The sequence below is a fragment of the Gymnoscopelus braueri genome, assembly GCF_963280865.1.
Source record: "Gymnoscopelus braueri genome assembly, chromosome: 11".
Classification (NCBI taxonomy): Eukaryota; Metazoa; Chordata; class Actinopteri; order Myctophiformes; family Myctophidae; genus Gymnoscopelus; species Gymnoscopelus braueri.
Window position 1 is genome coordinate 45,842,922 of NC_137613.1, and position 17,350 is coordinate 45,860,271.

At 40.6% G+C, this 17,350-nt stretch overlaps 2 protein-coding genes across 4 annotated transcripts in view; both read right to left on the reverse strand.

Annotated features, from left to right (window-relative positions):
- Positions 1-7,996: 7,996 nt before the first annotated feature.
- Positions 7,997-17,350, reverse strand: part of LOC308095922 (adhesion G protein-coupled receptor E5-like) — a 33,135-nt gene continuing 23,781 nt past the window's right edge. For 2 of the 3 annotated variants that reach the window (XM_080443088.1, XM_080443087.1), the window contains exons 15-17: positions 10,386-10,560; positions 9,920-10,048; positions 7,997-9,197 (exon numbers count right to left, since the gene is read on the reverse strand). In XM_080443088.1, coding sequence (XP_080299214.1) covers positions 9,156-9,197; positions 9,920-10,048; positions 10,386-10,560 — 346 coding nt within the window. In that variant the 3' untranslated portion in view covers positions 7,997-9,155. Of the gene's footprint in view, positions 9,198-9,919; positions 10,049-10,385; positions 10,561-16,178; positions 16,265-17,350 lie in introns of those variants that run through there. The other variant, XM_080443089.1, reaches the window with a different exon arrangement.
- Positions 14,346-15,961, reverse strand: LOC308095925 (uncharacterized protein). The gene is made up of 3 exons (XM_080443092.1): positions 15,722-15,961; positions 14,880-14,945; positions 14,346-14,744 (listed from the first exon to the last, which is right to left on the reverse strand). Exons 1-3 carry the CDS (start codon positions 15,942-15,944, stop codon positions 14,467-14,469), a joined length of 567 nt encoding a protein of 188 aa, XP_080299218.1. The 5' UTR covers positions 15,945-15,961; the 3' UTR covers positions 14,346-14,466.

Below are 17,350 nucleotides of genomic sequence, written 5' to 3' on the forward strand. Positions count from 1 at the left end.
AATTAATACTTCTGAACATCAATCACATTTTTCTTGCCTTCACATTTCAAAATGAACATCATAACAGGATTTTTATTAATCAACCCAACAACTCAAACATTTGCCTCTTCGCTTCCAGTGGCCTTGGGACTAACTTTCTATGTCACTCTCAAATAGGGCTTGAAAGGAAAACACACTCTCGTGTGGAGTGGAGCATCAGTCTGAGACAACGCCGCATGTCTGCACGACCTTTTCATTGACCATACACTAATGGTTTTGCTTTGCGTCACTTACATTCTTGGAATTAATGTCATCTGAAATAAAAAACACCACATGTCCTTATTATCAGAAACGCAGACCCCTCCACTCGCAGCAGTCAAAAGGTCAAGAGTCCATCTATTCTGGACGGCCATTAACGACGCTGACTCAAACTCACGGTTTTGGGCCTCTTTAATTGTCATTGTAGCATTGAGGAACAGGCTACGTCTATAGTTAATTGTCTCTACACGTAACATAAGCTTTCCCACTCCAAGATGGGGAAAGAGACAAACCAACCTTATTGGCACGGGATTACCAGTGAGATTGTATTTTTCTTACAACCTCCAATTCTTAGTTGATCTAAACAAACACGGGGGAGTCAGCATTAATGTCTGTTGACAATTGTGTTCGTTGATCTGACCCTTCTTCACAGAGCCAGCGTGGACATAACAAAGGTTAGGCTTCCGAGTGACATACAGGCTTAACAGTGCTATTTAGGGCGTATTTCAACTGATGGTACGGTTTACACGGCAAATAGCTGCTGTTAGTTCAAAGTCATTTTCTCCCAAGGCTCACCAGCGATATTGGATTTCGAGGCATGTCACTTCTCATGACCAGTTGTGTGAAGCAGATATATTTATATGTGTGCAAACATAAACATTCACATTTTAGTCTTAGCGATTTGATTAGCGTAAAAATATACCCAGCATTTAGATTTAGACGGTGAGAAACATTTTCGTCAACACTCCTCGATTTACGAGTAACTTTAATAATACAAATATATAATACACTCATAGAAATTATAAAACTCACAAAAATACCAGGGATGCAATTCTAAGTGTAATAGGAATGGGGATGGGGAATATTCTAATGGGAGTCTTCTCCAGGTTTGGGTCTGACCTGAGCTCTATCCGCTCGGCCCCACCCGCTGCTGGCTTTTTCACTCCTATTACTTAAATATCTGATAATGTTCGCACCAATTTACAGTGGCCTTTTGTGGATCCAAATAACACGTTTCACAGCAATTGTGTTGGTGACCAGGACTCGGAACGGACCCTCTCAGCGCAGAGTTGGTCCTGGTCCTTTCGCTTGATGATCTTTATCACGGCATGCAGATCACCAGTGCTTCAGTCCCTGTAGGGAGAGAGAAAAGACTAGACAGATAATTTGCACTTTGGACTATTTTCATGTATGGCTCCACTAATGTGATGCATTATGGCTATGGCCGTTTTGACACATCTGTACTTCAATCTAGTTTTACAGTATCATCACTTTTCAAGAAGTGGAAATAATAGTCTTACATATGGCCTTTCGTTACCTTTTCATTGTCTAACAACATGTACAAAACTGTTTAGCATAATTTTGAAAATTATAAGTGTGAAAATGCTGCTTAATTATATATTATATGTGTACCATCCCTCCTGTTTGAGATATGACCTATGGTCATGACTCAACTTCAGATCCTAAGTGTGAAATGGTCTGTGTCACTGGTGGCAGACATAACAAATAAAAACTCCCAATGTGAAGCGCGACTAGGTTCCTTTGCTATCTTATCTACATAAACGTTTCCCAGGCGTAAAAGTGCCTCTGCTAGTCTACTGTGCAGCAAAAAATAAACAAAGTAGAAAATGCATCTTGGCAACGAACTTTAGTGAGATGAGGTTTAGTACATATCAAAAATTTACACAGGTTCCAGGTCTTAATGGGTTAAGAGACATTTGGAGTAAAACCTAGAGGCCTTAACTTAGCACCTTACTCTTTCAACAAGACATAAATCATTAAAAAAAACTTCTTTAACTTCAGCAGTTTGGATAAAGGACTTAGTATAATCAGGAAGGGCCAACACAGAGACCAAAATGTGCATCATCTGTCTTAACTTAACAAAAACGTCTGCTGCCAACGCAATTCAAACTATATGGGGCATACTGCAAGGAGCTCTCTCTTATTCTTGTGTTTTTGGTGCTTGTATCTAAGCTGCTCTTCTATCTGAATGTAAACAGTGGCCTGCTACTCTTCCCCCACACTTTCACATGTGGGAGCTTCTACTACTAAATCAACACAAGAGATAACGTGAGACTTGAACCTGAGACCGTGGCCTAAACATTTAGCTATTTCCCTTGAGAAAATGGCTGGACTATTAACAAACTCTTGCTGATACTTAAATGAGTAGAAATACTTAAACAATGAGTACAGATACTTTAAAGTTCCCAAACTGAGTAAAAATACTTTAAATGAGTAGTTTGCCTCTGGCTTTCTCCTTTTTCTCTCTTTCTTGGCTTGACTTCACTGACACACACACGCACACGCGCACACACACACACACACGCATACACACACACACACTCTCACGCACAGGCAGGCTCACTGGAGCGCACACATACATTCTCCAGTATGGCGTCTCTGTCTCTCTGTCTCTCTCTCTCTCACGCACACATGTGAACACACACACACATGCAGACAGTCAGACAGACACACATACAATCTGCACATTACAGATTTGGTTCAGACTCATGCATCACTTCTATAATATTTCTCACTCCTCTCACACACACAGTACCTGACACTCTCCAACGTAAGTGACGTCATTCCACATGCTTCAAACACACACAGTCTTTTCGGTACATGAAACTACACACATGCACGTATACAAGCACACACGCACGTCATATCCCATTTGTTCACACTACTGTTGCTACCCTTCACACTTTACATATAGTACATATGTATTACACCCAAACACCACATTCACTTACAATTCATGTACACTAACACCTGAACACACATGCACACTCTCTCTCTTCCTCCTTTCATGCAGAAAAATAACTTCTAGGTGGACTGTATATGCCATGTACTGTGATTCTCATGTTGTTACTAAAAAAAATACATTCATCCACACACATACATACACTCTTACTCTCATTTAAACATCATTCCTTCCATGTACTGTTGTGCTTGATATACAATCAGCCACAAAATGGCCTAAACGACCACACCTAAAACATGATCTGGGGGCCCTTGTTTGGCCTTTCTTCTTGCCCTGCTTTGGCTTATCTCCTTCGTTGGTAACATCGACTACAATCACTTGTTTCACAGGATCTTCTTTTTCCTTCTCCATATTAGCAGTCAATTACTATTATGTGGGTGAAAACTTAAATATGTGTGGTTATTATAATGTTCTGTTCAATGTGTAGAAATTATTTTAATCACTGTAAATATCATGTTCTTATCCTAACTAAGTGTATTTCAAAGTTTATCTAGGCACTGCTGTATACTGGTCAAAAACTGCATCACACCCTTATATTCACCAATGTTTACCACGTGTGGACTAGCCCAGGGGATCTGCTAACTTATCACATTCAAACCACACACCGTACACCCCTGAGAATGTGATCGGGGTTATACAAGATATATAGACTAAACATAGACAAAAGGATCTGCCCTGGAGGGTCCACTACGTGTCGACTTGCCCCAAAGGATAATTCACTAAATCCTCCGGAGGGAGCTATCAGACTCTTTATCTTTTAACTACCGTGACTCTCTCTTGCACTCACACAAAACTCGTTTCTCAGTATACAATTGCAGATAATAAAATGCAGTGGCCCTCGCCACTACAACACAACTAGAATGTAGTGGCTTATCTATGCACAACTACAACACACTTGTCAATATTACACCTTCGTAATAACAACAATATGTCCACACTAGGACCACTTACGTGTTTCTTATAGGCGTGTGATCACGTTCAGATTTCGGCAGTCGTTCGTCGAAGAGAAGATTTCGGACTTGCTTGGGACACCGGCCTGGTGCGAATTTACACCCCAGGGCTTTGCAGGACCCTCATGGATCTCTGGCTATCGATAGACTTGCGGTGCATCCTCTTCCCCTCTCCCAGAAACGACGTAGAAATCCGACACGAAGGACCAGTGAAATGATAGGTTCTTGATCGTTATCTTAAACCCCCTTGCTGTTAATCACACACAGATAAAGAATTTTACACGTGACACATGAGATCTCTTTTACTCGACGAGGATTGTGACCACCATGTAAATCACTTCACAAGGTCCAAAATCACAATGGCGCACTCCCCTCTGTCCAAGCACTTTATTAGAAAAGGGGAGGGGACAGAGGAGTACAGAGGAGTGGAATTCTACTAGCTGATAAGGACTGTCAGACATATTACACATTGGATTAATACATTGCAGGAATTCAATTAAATGAATACAAATCAAAGAAAGAACTTATATACACACATTATAATATATATCTCTGTACACAGATATTATAAACTGGTCCTAACACTACCATTACTGAACTCTAACAAAAACTCATTACTGTGACTCTAGCATAACTTTAACTCTAACATTACTGTACCTCTAATAATATTGTAACTCTAACATTACTGAACTCTGACAACACTTTGACTCTAACAATACTGTACTACATGACTTTAACTCTGACATGACTTTAACTCTAACAATACTGTAACTCTGACATTACTGTAACTCTACCATTACTGAACTCTAACAAAAACTCTAACATATATCTAACATTACTGTAACTCTGACATTACTGTAACTTGGCCATTATTTTAACTCTAGCACAACTTCAACTCTAACATTACTTCAACTCTAAAATCACTGACCTCTAACAAAACTCTAACATAACTTCACCTCTAACATAATTTTAACTCTGCCAATATTGTAGCTCTACACTACTGTAACTCTACCATTACTGACCTCTGACAAAACTCTAACAAACATTGTAACTCTGACATTACTGTAACTCTACCATTACTGAACTCTGACAACAATTCTAACATAACTTTAACCCTAACATTACTGTAACTCTGCCAATATTGTGATTCTAACATCACTTTAACTCTAACATTACTGTAACTCTACCATTACTGTAACTATGCCATAACTTTAACTCTAACATTGCTGTAACTCTAAAAAAAACTCTAACATATCTATAACATTATCGTAACTCTGACCTTACTGTAACTCTGATATTACTGTAACTTGGCCATTATTGTAACTCTAACATTACTGAACTCTGACACAACTCTAACAAACACTGTAACTCTACCATACTGTGACTCTAACATAACTTTAACTCTAACATTACTGTAACTCTAACATGCTTTATCTAACTACTTTTGTATACATACCTACACATGATCAGGGAGTAACGATACACTCAATGAAAAAGCAATTCAAAAACACAATCTAGGATGCTCTGTAAAACACATGACATATTATAAGACACAAATTATAACAAGATAAAACACATCAATATAGGTGTGAAAACCACTTGAGGGGATGAGAACAATGATGGGGAGTACAGTAGGTATGATTTATTGTATCCTATGAGGAGGGATGGGGCTAGCGGGGGTCCCCCTCTCATAGTTATATTACAGTCCCTTGTCTCATCTGAGCATGTAGATCTGCTATTTTCGGATATTTTTTTGCAAAAAGTGTGTCTGTGCCACATTTTCATTAGAACCCTTATAACTAGGTTTCAAAGGCTATCAGAGCTTGTTAAAGGAATAAATGTGTTACATACATACAGATAATGATCAAACAAATACACTGTGTCCCCCTGGTTGCAGCTGTGAGCCCCCGAGGAAACAAATGCTCTAACACCCACATGCAAAAAGCCCTTGTGTAAGGAGCACCAGACACTGTATCCCTATGAAAAACATGAAAAATAGTGTACCCATGTTATTTAAAAAAAAATTAAGACTATAATATGACAAATGAAACAATCAAGGTATTTTATATTTACACCCTTAGTGATTTAAATTCTGATAGGCTTATGTATGTCTGCAATACCACTGATGACCACTAGTCCCCCTCTCCCTTTCACCAATTTGCCCATACTCTGTTGTTACACCACACCCATAAACGAACAAACCGATGGTCGCCGCATACCTGCAGTACCACCGATGACCACTTGAGATGCATCTGACATTTGGTTACTTGGAAGAGACAGGCTATTTTAGGGTTCCAGGTGCGGGTAGCCCCCCTCGAGAACCAGGATATAACATATAGGTGTGAAGACAGCTGTTCCCCACGAGAACAAAGCACACCCCCCACATTTACAACCCTCCCTCTCAACCTGGGATCATAAAGTAATAAAGTCCTGCACGAGATCACCACTCACACAGCACAAAGAGAAAGAGGAAATTAGTATGATAAATAGGTCTTATTGTGACATCATTTTAATTAAATTGACTAATGAAATAATTAATCTGAAATAATTAATTATGGCTGAATAAATGCTTTAATCATGTATGCAGGGGATGTCAAACATGTCAAGAATGTCAAGAATGTGAGGAATTTCAGAAATTTCAGGAATGTCAATAGGGGCAGGTTTTGGTACTGCACTGTGCCCTGTGACATCATGTTTTGTGACGTCATGCTAACACAATTAGCACGTTAGCATTTTAGCATCTTAGCATATAAGCATATAAGCATATTAGCATATTAGCCCCATGGGCAGGTTTTGGTACTGCACTGTGCCCTGTGATGTCATGCTAACTTTATTAGCATATTAGCATATTAGCATTTTAGCATATTCGCATATTAGCATAATAACATTTTAGCCCCATGGGCAGGCTTTGGTATTGCACTGTGACGTCATGCTAACGCTATTATTTTTGCATATTAGCATATTAGCATATTAGCTTAGCATGTTAGCCCCTATGGGTAGGTTTTGGTATTGCACTGTGCATTGTGACATTATGCTAACGCTATTAACATATTAGCATATTAGCATATTAGCTTAGCATGTTAGCCCCTAGGGGTATGTTTTGGTGCCGCACGGTGCCCTCTGGGGAGTGGGGACCATGAAATCTATATCTGTCTACAGTCACCGCACCTGGGGACCATAAAAATCTATTTCTGTCTTCACAGCCCCCCATCACCACTCACAGAGTCACACACACACACACACACACACACACACACACACACACACACACACACACACACACACACACACACACACACACACACACACACACACATACACACACACACACACACACACACACACAACGCAGCACAGAGAGAAAGAGGAAATTAGAATGATAAATACTGGGGACCCCACACCCTGACAAGCACTTGGAATTGTAGGCATTACATTTAGTCTGACTCTGTTCCACAGATAAATATTATGAAAATAGCAGAACTACAAGCTCACAACGCCTCGCAGTGCGAGGTGAGCTTGTAGTTCAGCTATTTTCACAATGTTTGCCACTTTCTTATGTAATATTTGACAATTTGGCCAACTTGGTATTAAAAAGGTCTTAAAAGTCCTTAAATTGTCAATTTAGAAATGTGCAGATACCCTGTATACACTTATATGTTTGTTTGTTTTTTTCGTTAAAATTACATTTTAATAAATAAAATGTAATTTTGTCCAATCTGTATGGTAGAGTATGTAAATACAATATAACTTATACAATTGGGCTGGTTGTATTTTGTCTCCCTGCTCTTCTATTGAGACATTTAGATTGTGTCAAAGGTCATGTCTCGCCCAGGTGCAGGATCTGACATGAATTTTGACCTGATGGTAAAGATTAAATGTATCCCTTGAGCAAGCAGGCAGCCTCTATTAGCTCAATGGTAAAAATGTCAGCACTTGCGCAGGAAACCGGGTTAAAATCCGGGGTAGAAGAGGAAACTTTGAGCACTTTGAGCTGCATTTCATGTCATGAAAGGTGCTATACAAATAAAGTTTATTATTATTATTATTACATAGTGCAGCTTTAATGCTTAAGCCTTAAACATACAAGATTTGCACACTGCTTACTTCACAAAAGTGCCCAGTTCTCTTGCATTTTCCACCCATGATACGGATACATCTCAGAGTATTGTCATATTTGCTTTATTATACAATTTGTAGCGAAATATTTAAGAAGTACCAACATATAAAACACAACAACAAAATAGAAAAATATGTTCATATAGTACATTCAAACTGGGAAAGCCTTTCTTAAGACATTCACACTTAAAAAAATAGAAAATACTGGGTGGAGCCTCCCCACTTAAACATTAGGCTACATCTTGACATGAAAGAGCAAAAATGTCGACGGTCAAAGGAAAGTGCAATAACAATGACGATATGCTAAACTTTATGGCTTCATTATCTTTTATTTGCCTACTGGTCCATATCACCACTCTGAATAGTGGTGGGGTCCTCAATTCAGCGATAAGCTATGGCTGTGGTAACAAAAAATGTCTGAGTAGAAAACATCGGAATGAGCAGCCACTGTATAGCGAAAGAAGCCTTAGTCACAGATCGTGAATTATAACATAATTACTTGCAGTAAAGAGCCATAAGTGATCATATGTCACTTATTTTGTTCAACAGCCAAAACCATGTAATTCAAATCTACAGGTATGCAGATGTCATGAATGGGATTATTTTGGCAGAGAAGAGAAAGTGCTCATAAGAAGAAAGAACCTTGATCATACCAGACTCTCTCATAGCCTTTCTTGGTTCATATCCCTCAAAGAATAATGAGGATTAAGGAAAATTGTTCACTTTAAACATTCAGCATATTGACAATGCTCCCATTGTTTTTCTTTTTTTTCCTTTTGTTTTGTTTTTATAGATAAAATACAGCATGAACTGTTGTCAGTGTTAAAAACACATGAACAGAGCATTGCACCAAAATACTTCCTTTTCTTATACATAATGTGTGCTTTTAGAAATAAATATATCTAAAGTACTTTTGCTTTATTTCTTTTCTTAACTCCCTGAATAAACATGCTTATCTTATTATGACAATGATCACATACTGTACATTTGAGCAGACATCTCCCTACATCAGATTAGACACCAGCAAAACGGGGTTCCAACAATCAAGTACTTTGGATTGATAACGGTGGACGGAGAGGTAGAATTCTTCATATTTTAGATTCTCCTGTGTGCTGAGCGCTCCGATTCCCCTAAAAGACACAAAGTAGAGATAGTCAAGCTAAAATATGTGGTTGCATATGTGCAGTGGTGGAAAGTAACTAAGTACATTTACTCAAGTACTGTACTTAAGTACAATTGTGAGGTACTTTTACTTTACTGGAGTATTTCCAATTGTCTATACTTTTACTTCTACTCCACTACATCTCAGAGGCAAATATTGTACTTTTACTCCACTACAATTATTTGAAAACTTTAGTTACTAGTTACTTTGCAGATATAAATTATAATATTATAAAACATACATTAACCACTTTAGCCCTATCTTACACCTAGGCCATTTGAAAATAGCCAATCTACAAGCTCACAACGCGTCGCATAGCGACGCGTTGTGAGTACTTATACTTTTGGTACTTTAAGTACATTTTGATACCAATACTTTTGTACTTTTACTCAAGTTAATTTTGAATTCGGGACTTTCACTTGTAACAGAGTACTTCTACATTGCAGTATTGATACTTTTTCTTAAGTAAAACATTTGAGTACTTTTCCCACCACTGCATATGTGTGAGTGTTGGGGGGTACAGAGAAAAAATGGCTGTAGCCTATATGATGCCTATAGTTTATATTCCATCACACAACAGTGTCTCGCGCCAAAGACTGCAGATGTACAAGCTCAGCTCAGCACAAGCTCAGCAGATTCGTATAGTAGTATAAGTATAAATCAGGCACTTTACACTTTATAACTGCTTACATGACTCTGACTGGAAGAAGGGTTGGTGGTGCTGAAGTCAGAGTATTTCGTCTTCTTCTGGAAACTGCAGACTGTGCAGACTGTGCAGACTCTGCAGGCTGTGAGGAACCTGATGTACTCCTCTCTTACCTATAGAAGGCAGCATAACATCACTACTATAAATGGTGCTCACTGTCACTCCATTCTTACTTTTCTAAGCTTTGGAGATATCTCTGGTTTAGATTGTTACAGTACACATGTAACTTGCAGATGTGTGTGCGTGTGTGTGTGTGTGTGTGTGTGTGTGTGTGTGTGTGTGTGTGTGTGTGTGTGTGTGTGTGTGTGTGTGTGTGTGTGTGTGTGTGCGCGTGCGTGCGTGCGTGCGTGCGTGTGTGTGTGTGTATCTATGTGTGTGTGTGTGTGTGTGTGTGTGTGTGTGTGTGTGTGTGTGTGTGTGTGTGTGTGTGTATACACAAAACCCCATTACCAGCTTAGACCTTAGGCAGTGCAAGACAAATATTAGCACCCCTTGTTGGCTATTGAGGATAACAAAGAGGTATTCCACGGCCACTGGCGTGGCCTCTTTATTGAACAGGAACGCCCCAAACACCCACATCAGACCCTGCACGCACAGCTGTGATATGGTTGCCAGTGTGAGCATTCTAGAGAGAAGGGGAAAAGCAAAGGAAAGGGGGAGAGAGAGGGGAGGCAAGAGAGAAGAGAGGAAACAACCATATTAACATTGCAAAGATCAGGCACATCCTGTCTCAGAAAGATGTCTTACTGTATCAGTCTTCCCCTTTCCCTTATCAAGTCTTTAAAGACTCTCCAGTTGATCCAGAACACTGCTGCATGTGTACTGACAGCAGTCGGTATAGATTAGAGCAGGTCTTGACCTGCTTTATAAGTAGAGTGCCATGAGATCACCTTTGTTGTGATTTGGCTCTATATAAATAAAAGTGACTTAATAAAATGAGTCTGAATACCCACACACACAAACCCAAAACTGAGGCTCTATAGGATTTTTGGCTATTTTTGCCAATCTTTCAAGGTCCACAGAATATTCTGTGCTATGACTACAATGTCACAGAGGAGAATCTCTACTTTCCCCAGAAAAATACATTTTTGCAATCCCATCTTCCGTTCTTTACTTATCGGCAGTTGAGTAAAGCTTGTTTTCAGTGAAAAACACCCTCTGAGAGAAGAATTCTGAGATAAACAGCTTTTTGTGAAAGTTTTTCAAAAAAAAAATTGGGAGAAAACTCATTTGATCCATTTATTTTTCGCCTCAGTGACACACCAGACATATCTACAGTATGTGTTCAAACAAATGATTAAAAAAAAATCTGAGATAAACACGTTCTTGTGAATGAGAGACTCAGAAAATAAAAGCAGAAAACTCATTTGATCCATTTATTTTTCGCAACAGTGTGTGTGTGTGTGTGTGTGTGTGTGTGTGTGTGTGTGTGTGTGTGTGTGTGTGTGTGTGTGTGTGTGTGTGTGTGTGTGTGTGTGTGTGTGTGTGTGCACGTGTGGAGGATCTAAGAAAAAATAAAGGGAAACAGTTCAGTGTCTCTGACAGTTAGCGATAGGGCCCCTCTGAGTGATACTGAATGAAGCAGTGGCCCTTGTGCAGCGGGATCAAACAAACCGCACATTGAAAGCTCGTCTCATGGCGTTTACCTTTTCCTTTTCCGCTACAAACCCTGCAAAGCCTCGTTGGGCGGTTTTTTTTCAGGGTAATTAATTAAACCCTCTCATGATGTGTCATGGTCTCTCTGTCTCTCTGTGTCTCTTTTTGGTACCAGCACATCTGTCGTTGTCAATTGTCTATCATCCCCCCCTCTCACTCGCTCTCTCTGTATCTATGACAGTTGCACAGCTGCTGGTGTCACTCATCAGCTGTTAAAATGTGTCACACCCTTGCACCCCCCTCTCACTCGCTCTCTCTGTCTCTATGACAGTTGCACAGCTGATGAGTGACTGCATCAGCTGTCAAAATGTATCATCCCCCCAAACATCCTCTCTATGTTAGCTAACAAACTGTTGCTGGCATGTCGTGGGAAAAAACAGTAATTTAGCGTGTTGATGTGAATTGTTTACTTCTACATGGGGGTCTGGTTAAAAAATGTATTAAGCCATGCATCCATCCGCCAGCTGTCTTGTTTTGGGTTAGCAACTAAAAATATCCGGGGTGTCTATAAATACCCAGGTTGATTAAATCACAATGATATATATATAGAATTTAATTCGTTCATTAATTCACCCTTAATCCTATTATCTAATTATCTTTTTCTCTCTCCCTCTCTCCCTCTCTCTCTCTCTCTCTCTCCTCTCTCTCTGCGAGATTTATGTGGTATACTTTTATATAGTAAGATATGAAAGCATATATCTTACAGTTGGGTCTTCATATGTATACATTATATTCTCTCTTTCTCAAAAGGGTATCAACCACGCCTGGGTCCTTAAAAATAGCATGTCTTTAGAAGTAACCAAACGGACCTGTGTGTGTTTGTGTGTGTGTGTGTGTGTGTGTGTGTGTGTGTGTGTGTGTGTGTGTGTGTGTGTGTGTGTGTGTGTGTGTGTGTGTGTGTGTGCGTGTGTGTGTGTGTGTGCGTGTGTGTGTGTTCGTGTTATCAATAAATACCGGCGTGTTTTCTTATGGATTACATTCTCCACAGATGATAGGTGAGGTAATATTAATACACTTTCGTCTCAGAGCAAATGTGTTATCGGACACTCCAGTCGTATATATACCTAGAAAATCTTTGGTTTAATCATGTCAGCCCTCATTCGTAGAAATGTATCCTTACTGGAAAGTCTGCATAAAGCGACACCCCATGCCAGACGTAATATTTTGAATAATGCAAGTCCAGATTTTCTGAACGCTCTGTGTGAAATCACGCTTATATCTGACATTTTTTTCTGATTATTTCAGAACTTTGTTTACTAGTTACTTTGCAGATATACATTTACATTTATTATATTATAAATCATACACATACAAATACATTAACCACTTTAGCCCTATTTTATACCTAAGCTATCTGAAAATGGCTGATCTACAAGCTCACAATATGTCGCTTCACAAAGCGTTGTGAGCTTGTAGATCTGCTATTTTCAATACTTTTGTACTTTTACTCAAGTAACATTTTGAACACAGGCCTTTTACTTAAAAACAGAGTATTTCTACATTGTGGTATTGCTACTTTTACTTAAGTAAAATATCTGAGTACTTCTTCCACCATTGCTTGTGCGATCTGCTGCCATGGCACGTCGGTTCTAGAACACTGTTTGAAGATTTAAAATCCAGCGTTGTCCAGACTGAAAAGGCTTGCAATGTCACGAGACTGCGCTCGATATTTCTTGAGCGTGATCCGCGAGTTGAATTATGTGTGCGCAGAATGTACAGGAAAACAACAACGCATGGCTTCCCTTGGCAGCGTTGCCAGATTTTGTGAGAGAAACAAGCAACCAGGTCTATGAAAAGAAGTCCAAAATAAGCAACTAGGGCAGTTCAGTCAAACTTTATTGTCGAATGTTGCTTTAGAGCAGTGGTTCACAAACATTTTCATGTCAAGGACCCCCAATATATTCAAGCGACTTTACAGAAAAACAAGCCCAAACTAGCTAATAAGCAGACTTGGCAACACTACCTTGGAGACAAATTCTGTGAATTGTCGATGGCTGCCCATCTGCCACCGGGCCCACCCCGCGATCTACTTAGAAGGCTTTGATGATATACCTGTAGATCGTAATCGACTGGTTGGTTACCCCTGCTCTAGGGTATTAATAGTCAATGTATTAATAGGTATCTATTTATATATATATCTATTTATATAAAATCTATATATAGCATATATATCTAATTATAGAAATGTGCTCAACAGCGCCACTATCCCCCCTAGTGGTACTGCATGGTGCCACAAGGTCCTTTAACTAACTACTATTGTGGGACAGCTGCCCTCTGGGTTTTGGAGTTTGTACAGAACGAAGGCATTGGCCATACAAATCTCGAACAAATAGAGGACAAACTTGTTGGTCCACTTGCTGTTCCTCCTGGTAAAAGGATAGTAGGAAATGGACTGGTCCAACTTGTCCACTCCATTCATACACTTATTGTATTCTATGGCACAGGCAGGCTTGGCTCTTGTGACACGGGCACTCTGGCCTCTTTGCCAAACTTGAACTTCTCCCATAACGTCTGGGTGGAATGTAGTGACCATCCTGACCACATTAGTGTCACGAAAGGCAACCGCCATCAAGCGGTCTGTGTGGCGAGCTATTCTTTCCCCCGTGCCCAGGTTGGAACAGGAAGCATTCTGAATGTCATGTGGTGCTCCCCTGTTCTTTCTTATAGTCCCGCAGACATGGGTCTTCATGTCCAGGAGCGTGCTACACATGGACACAGAGTTGTAGAAATTATCCATGAACAGTCTGTGACCTAGTCTGTGCTCCTAGGCGAGGTAATTGTATCAACAAGGGTGACATGTTGTCCACAGTATGGCCCCAGGTTGTGACAGTAGCCAGTAATGGAATCACACAGAATGTACGATTTTATCCCATACCTAACAGGCTTCTGGGGATTGTAGACCCGGAAGTTCAGTCTCCCGCGCCTTTCCATATATGTTGGTTTGTTGCACAATCTGTGTTAGCAGTGTATCCGTGAGGAACAACTGGAAATAGTCCACTGGTTCTTCCGACTGTAGAACTGCAGCACTGCTGAGTGGACCGGGAGTTGGCGTGAAGGAGATGTGTTCCGGGTTCCACTCCTTCTCCTCCATTGAATGCCAGACCATAGGGTCAGGTTTGCCACCACATGCACGTCCCCGTCCCCGTCCCCGTCCTGTAAATTATAGAAATATGTAATTACCATAAAATACATATTCATTTCCAATACATGCATTTACGATACAATACATACTTTTTTTTAAATTTGTGTGTAAGTATGATGTTCAGCAAAATAAACTTGTTTTCTTACCTAGACTGGCTCTGCCAACAGTAGGAAGAGATGAGGGTTGCTCCTCAGTCTCACTCATCTCTGTATCTGTAATCAGAGGAAAATATCAAATAGTTATGGTATATATGGTAAACAAAATCAAATCAATTATTTTTACACCCCTTGAGACAGTCTTGAGACAGTCTTAGTTGTGTTTAGCTTTGTATATGATAAAAGCATTGAAAAAACATTGTAGTAAAAACAATGTAGTAAATTGATGACATCAGACGTGTCACCAATGTTCACCTGCTGCTCACCCTCCGAGTCTAAAATCAATAAAATAGTTTGGTAAATTTGAAGCCATGGTTCACATGACGCTCGTCTGTCACAAGCGTCATGAAGCAACTTGTTCCTGGTTTTTGAATAGTCTCTAAACTCTCCATTACATCTACATAAACGTTCAGATTTCAGATATAAAATGCTTACCCCATGGCCTCGTATCGTCCGTATTGTACAATAAAAAGCATTTTAATCCGATCGGCGGCCATTTTCTCATAGAGTTACAATGTATCAGAGTGCAATATACCTCCCAACCGATAGGGCCGCATCGTTGAACGCATATGGAAAAAATGTCCACCGATCGGATTAGAATGCTTTTCATTGAACAATAAGGAATATACGGGTACTTAGACCCAGGCGTTTTAACTTGTTACATCCCTGGCCGTGGGGTAAGGACTTTATATTTGAAATCTGAAGGTTTATGTAGATGTATGGGTTGTAAATAGAGACATCGATTTACAATTTAGCCTTAGCAGACAATTATCCAGAGCGAGTTACAGTATAAATACATTAATTTCATCTCAAACACGATAAAATGTACTTACCACTAGTAGAAGAAATAACAGCGGATCTCCGACTCCGCTCCTCGGACTCCTCTCTCAGTGGAATCCATTCCTTGTCCAGATCATCATCTGAGGACGGGTCATCAGTGTGTGACCTTTGTGAGTTATAGGGGCTCTCAAGTTCCTCACGACGGCTTGTCGCTACACTGCGACGAGGCCGTGTCTGGAAAAGCACTGGCAGACTCTCTGGAGTGGCTGGATCCATCGGTGCAGTGTGATCCTCATCGTCGGACATCTCGGACTCCGTCTCCGGCTCGAGAACCTCCACAGCTCGGAACATCTCGTAGTCGTACAATGTCCGCTGCCTGGGTCCACCGGCTGTAGCGGGGCCAGGACGCCCGCGTGCACGGCCAGGACGGCCGCGTGCATGGCCTGGTCTGGGCACTCGATTGCCCGGAGGACCAGCACGTCCACGACTGACGGATCGAGGACCACGACCACCACGGCTGGAGCATGGGAGTAGATCGGCAACGGGAAGACGCTCATCCCCAACACCCCTGGTGCTTGCGCCTCGGCATATTGAGACTAGCTCACAAAATAAATACAAACTAAACTCACACTATATACTTACTGACGACTGTACTAACACTAGTACAGTACAGTACACACACACACACACACACACACACACACACACACACACACACACACACACGGTAATCTGCTCACACACACACTTTTTTTTTCTCACACGGACAGACAGACAGACAAGACGTGGACAACTAACTTATCGGCTATGTGAACGCTTACTATCGATCAATGGACAACTAAACTCAACTGAACTGGCTTGTGGCTTTCTCTCAAACAACTGACCTACTCCGTGGAACACAAGGTAACGTTGCTCACACACCTTTTATAAGCTTTTGTTTACATTGGTTTCCTTTGATCGGCGTGTGTTTGGATCGCTTCGTTTAGGTCACAGAGGGTTCACGGAGCCCCAAACTAAAGTACATATTGAGGCATATCCCCATTGTTGTTGATGAGGTGATATTTGATCAGCTTTTGTTTGATCACGTGGTTGAAGGCTTGCTTTGATCGGCATTTGTTTTGTTTGTTTGTTTTGGGTCACAGAGACCCGAACGGCGGTACAGGCGGCAGAATAGCACCATAGTGGTTCATGGGAAAGGCTTTGTCTTTCTTTTGATCAACATTTGTTTTGATGAAGTGGTTGATCATGTGATTTTGGGCTTGATTTTGTTCACAGCAGCCGTCACAAGTTGGGGAAGAGTGTCATCTAGCCTATACACACAATATCGGGATAACTCGTTCTGGCACTGAGGGCATTCAGAAAAAAACTCGGGATAACTCGGCGCTTGGCACTGAGAGAGTTAAACAAACAAAAAAACATTGGGAGCGAAAGACAAGACGATTTGCTTTGAGGGAGCAAAATGAGAAACAAGAACAGTTTCACAGAAACAAAAGCAACAGATTTGAAAATCCAAATGGTTCCCATGAGCATCTGAGTATGTCATCTGTAGAAAGCCAATGGACGGAGATCAGATCTCTGAACTATAACTGACAATAGTGTTTCGCAGCTGGAGGCTGGGCCAAGGCACTGCATTGTCTGCGAGAGCTCAGTGTGAAGATAGACTGGGAGAGAGACACAGTGGT

Excerpts from the sequence above, each read along its gene's own strand:
- LOC308095925 (XM_080443092.1), bottom strand. The coding sequence starts at position 15,944 with ATGGATCCAGCCACTCCAGAGAGTCTGCCAGTGCTTTTCCAGACACGG. Across the intron at positions 14,946-15,721 it reads TGTTATTTCTTCTACTAGTG|ATACAGAGATGAGTGAGACT; the intron begins GTAAGTACATTT and ends CTCTGATTACAG. Across the intron at positions 14,745-14,879 it reads TGTTGGCAGAGCCAGTCTAG|GACGGGGACGGGGACGGGGA; the intron begins GTAAGAAAACAA and ends TATAATTTACAG.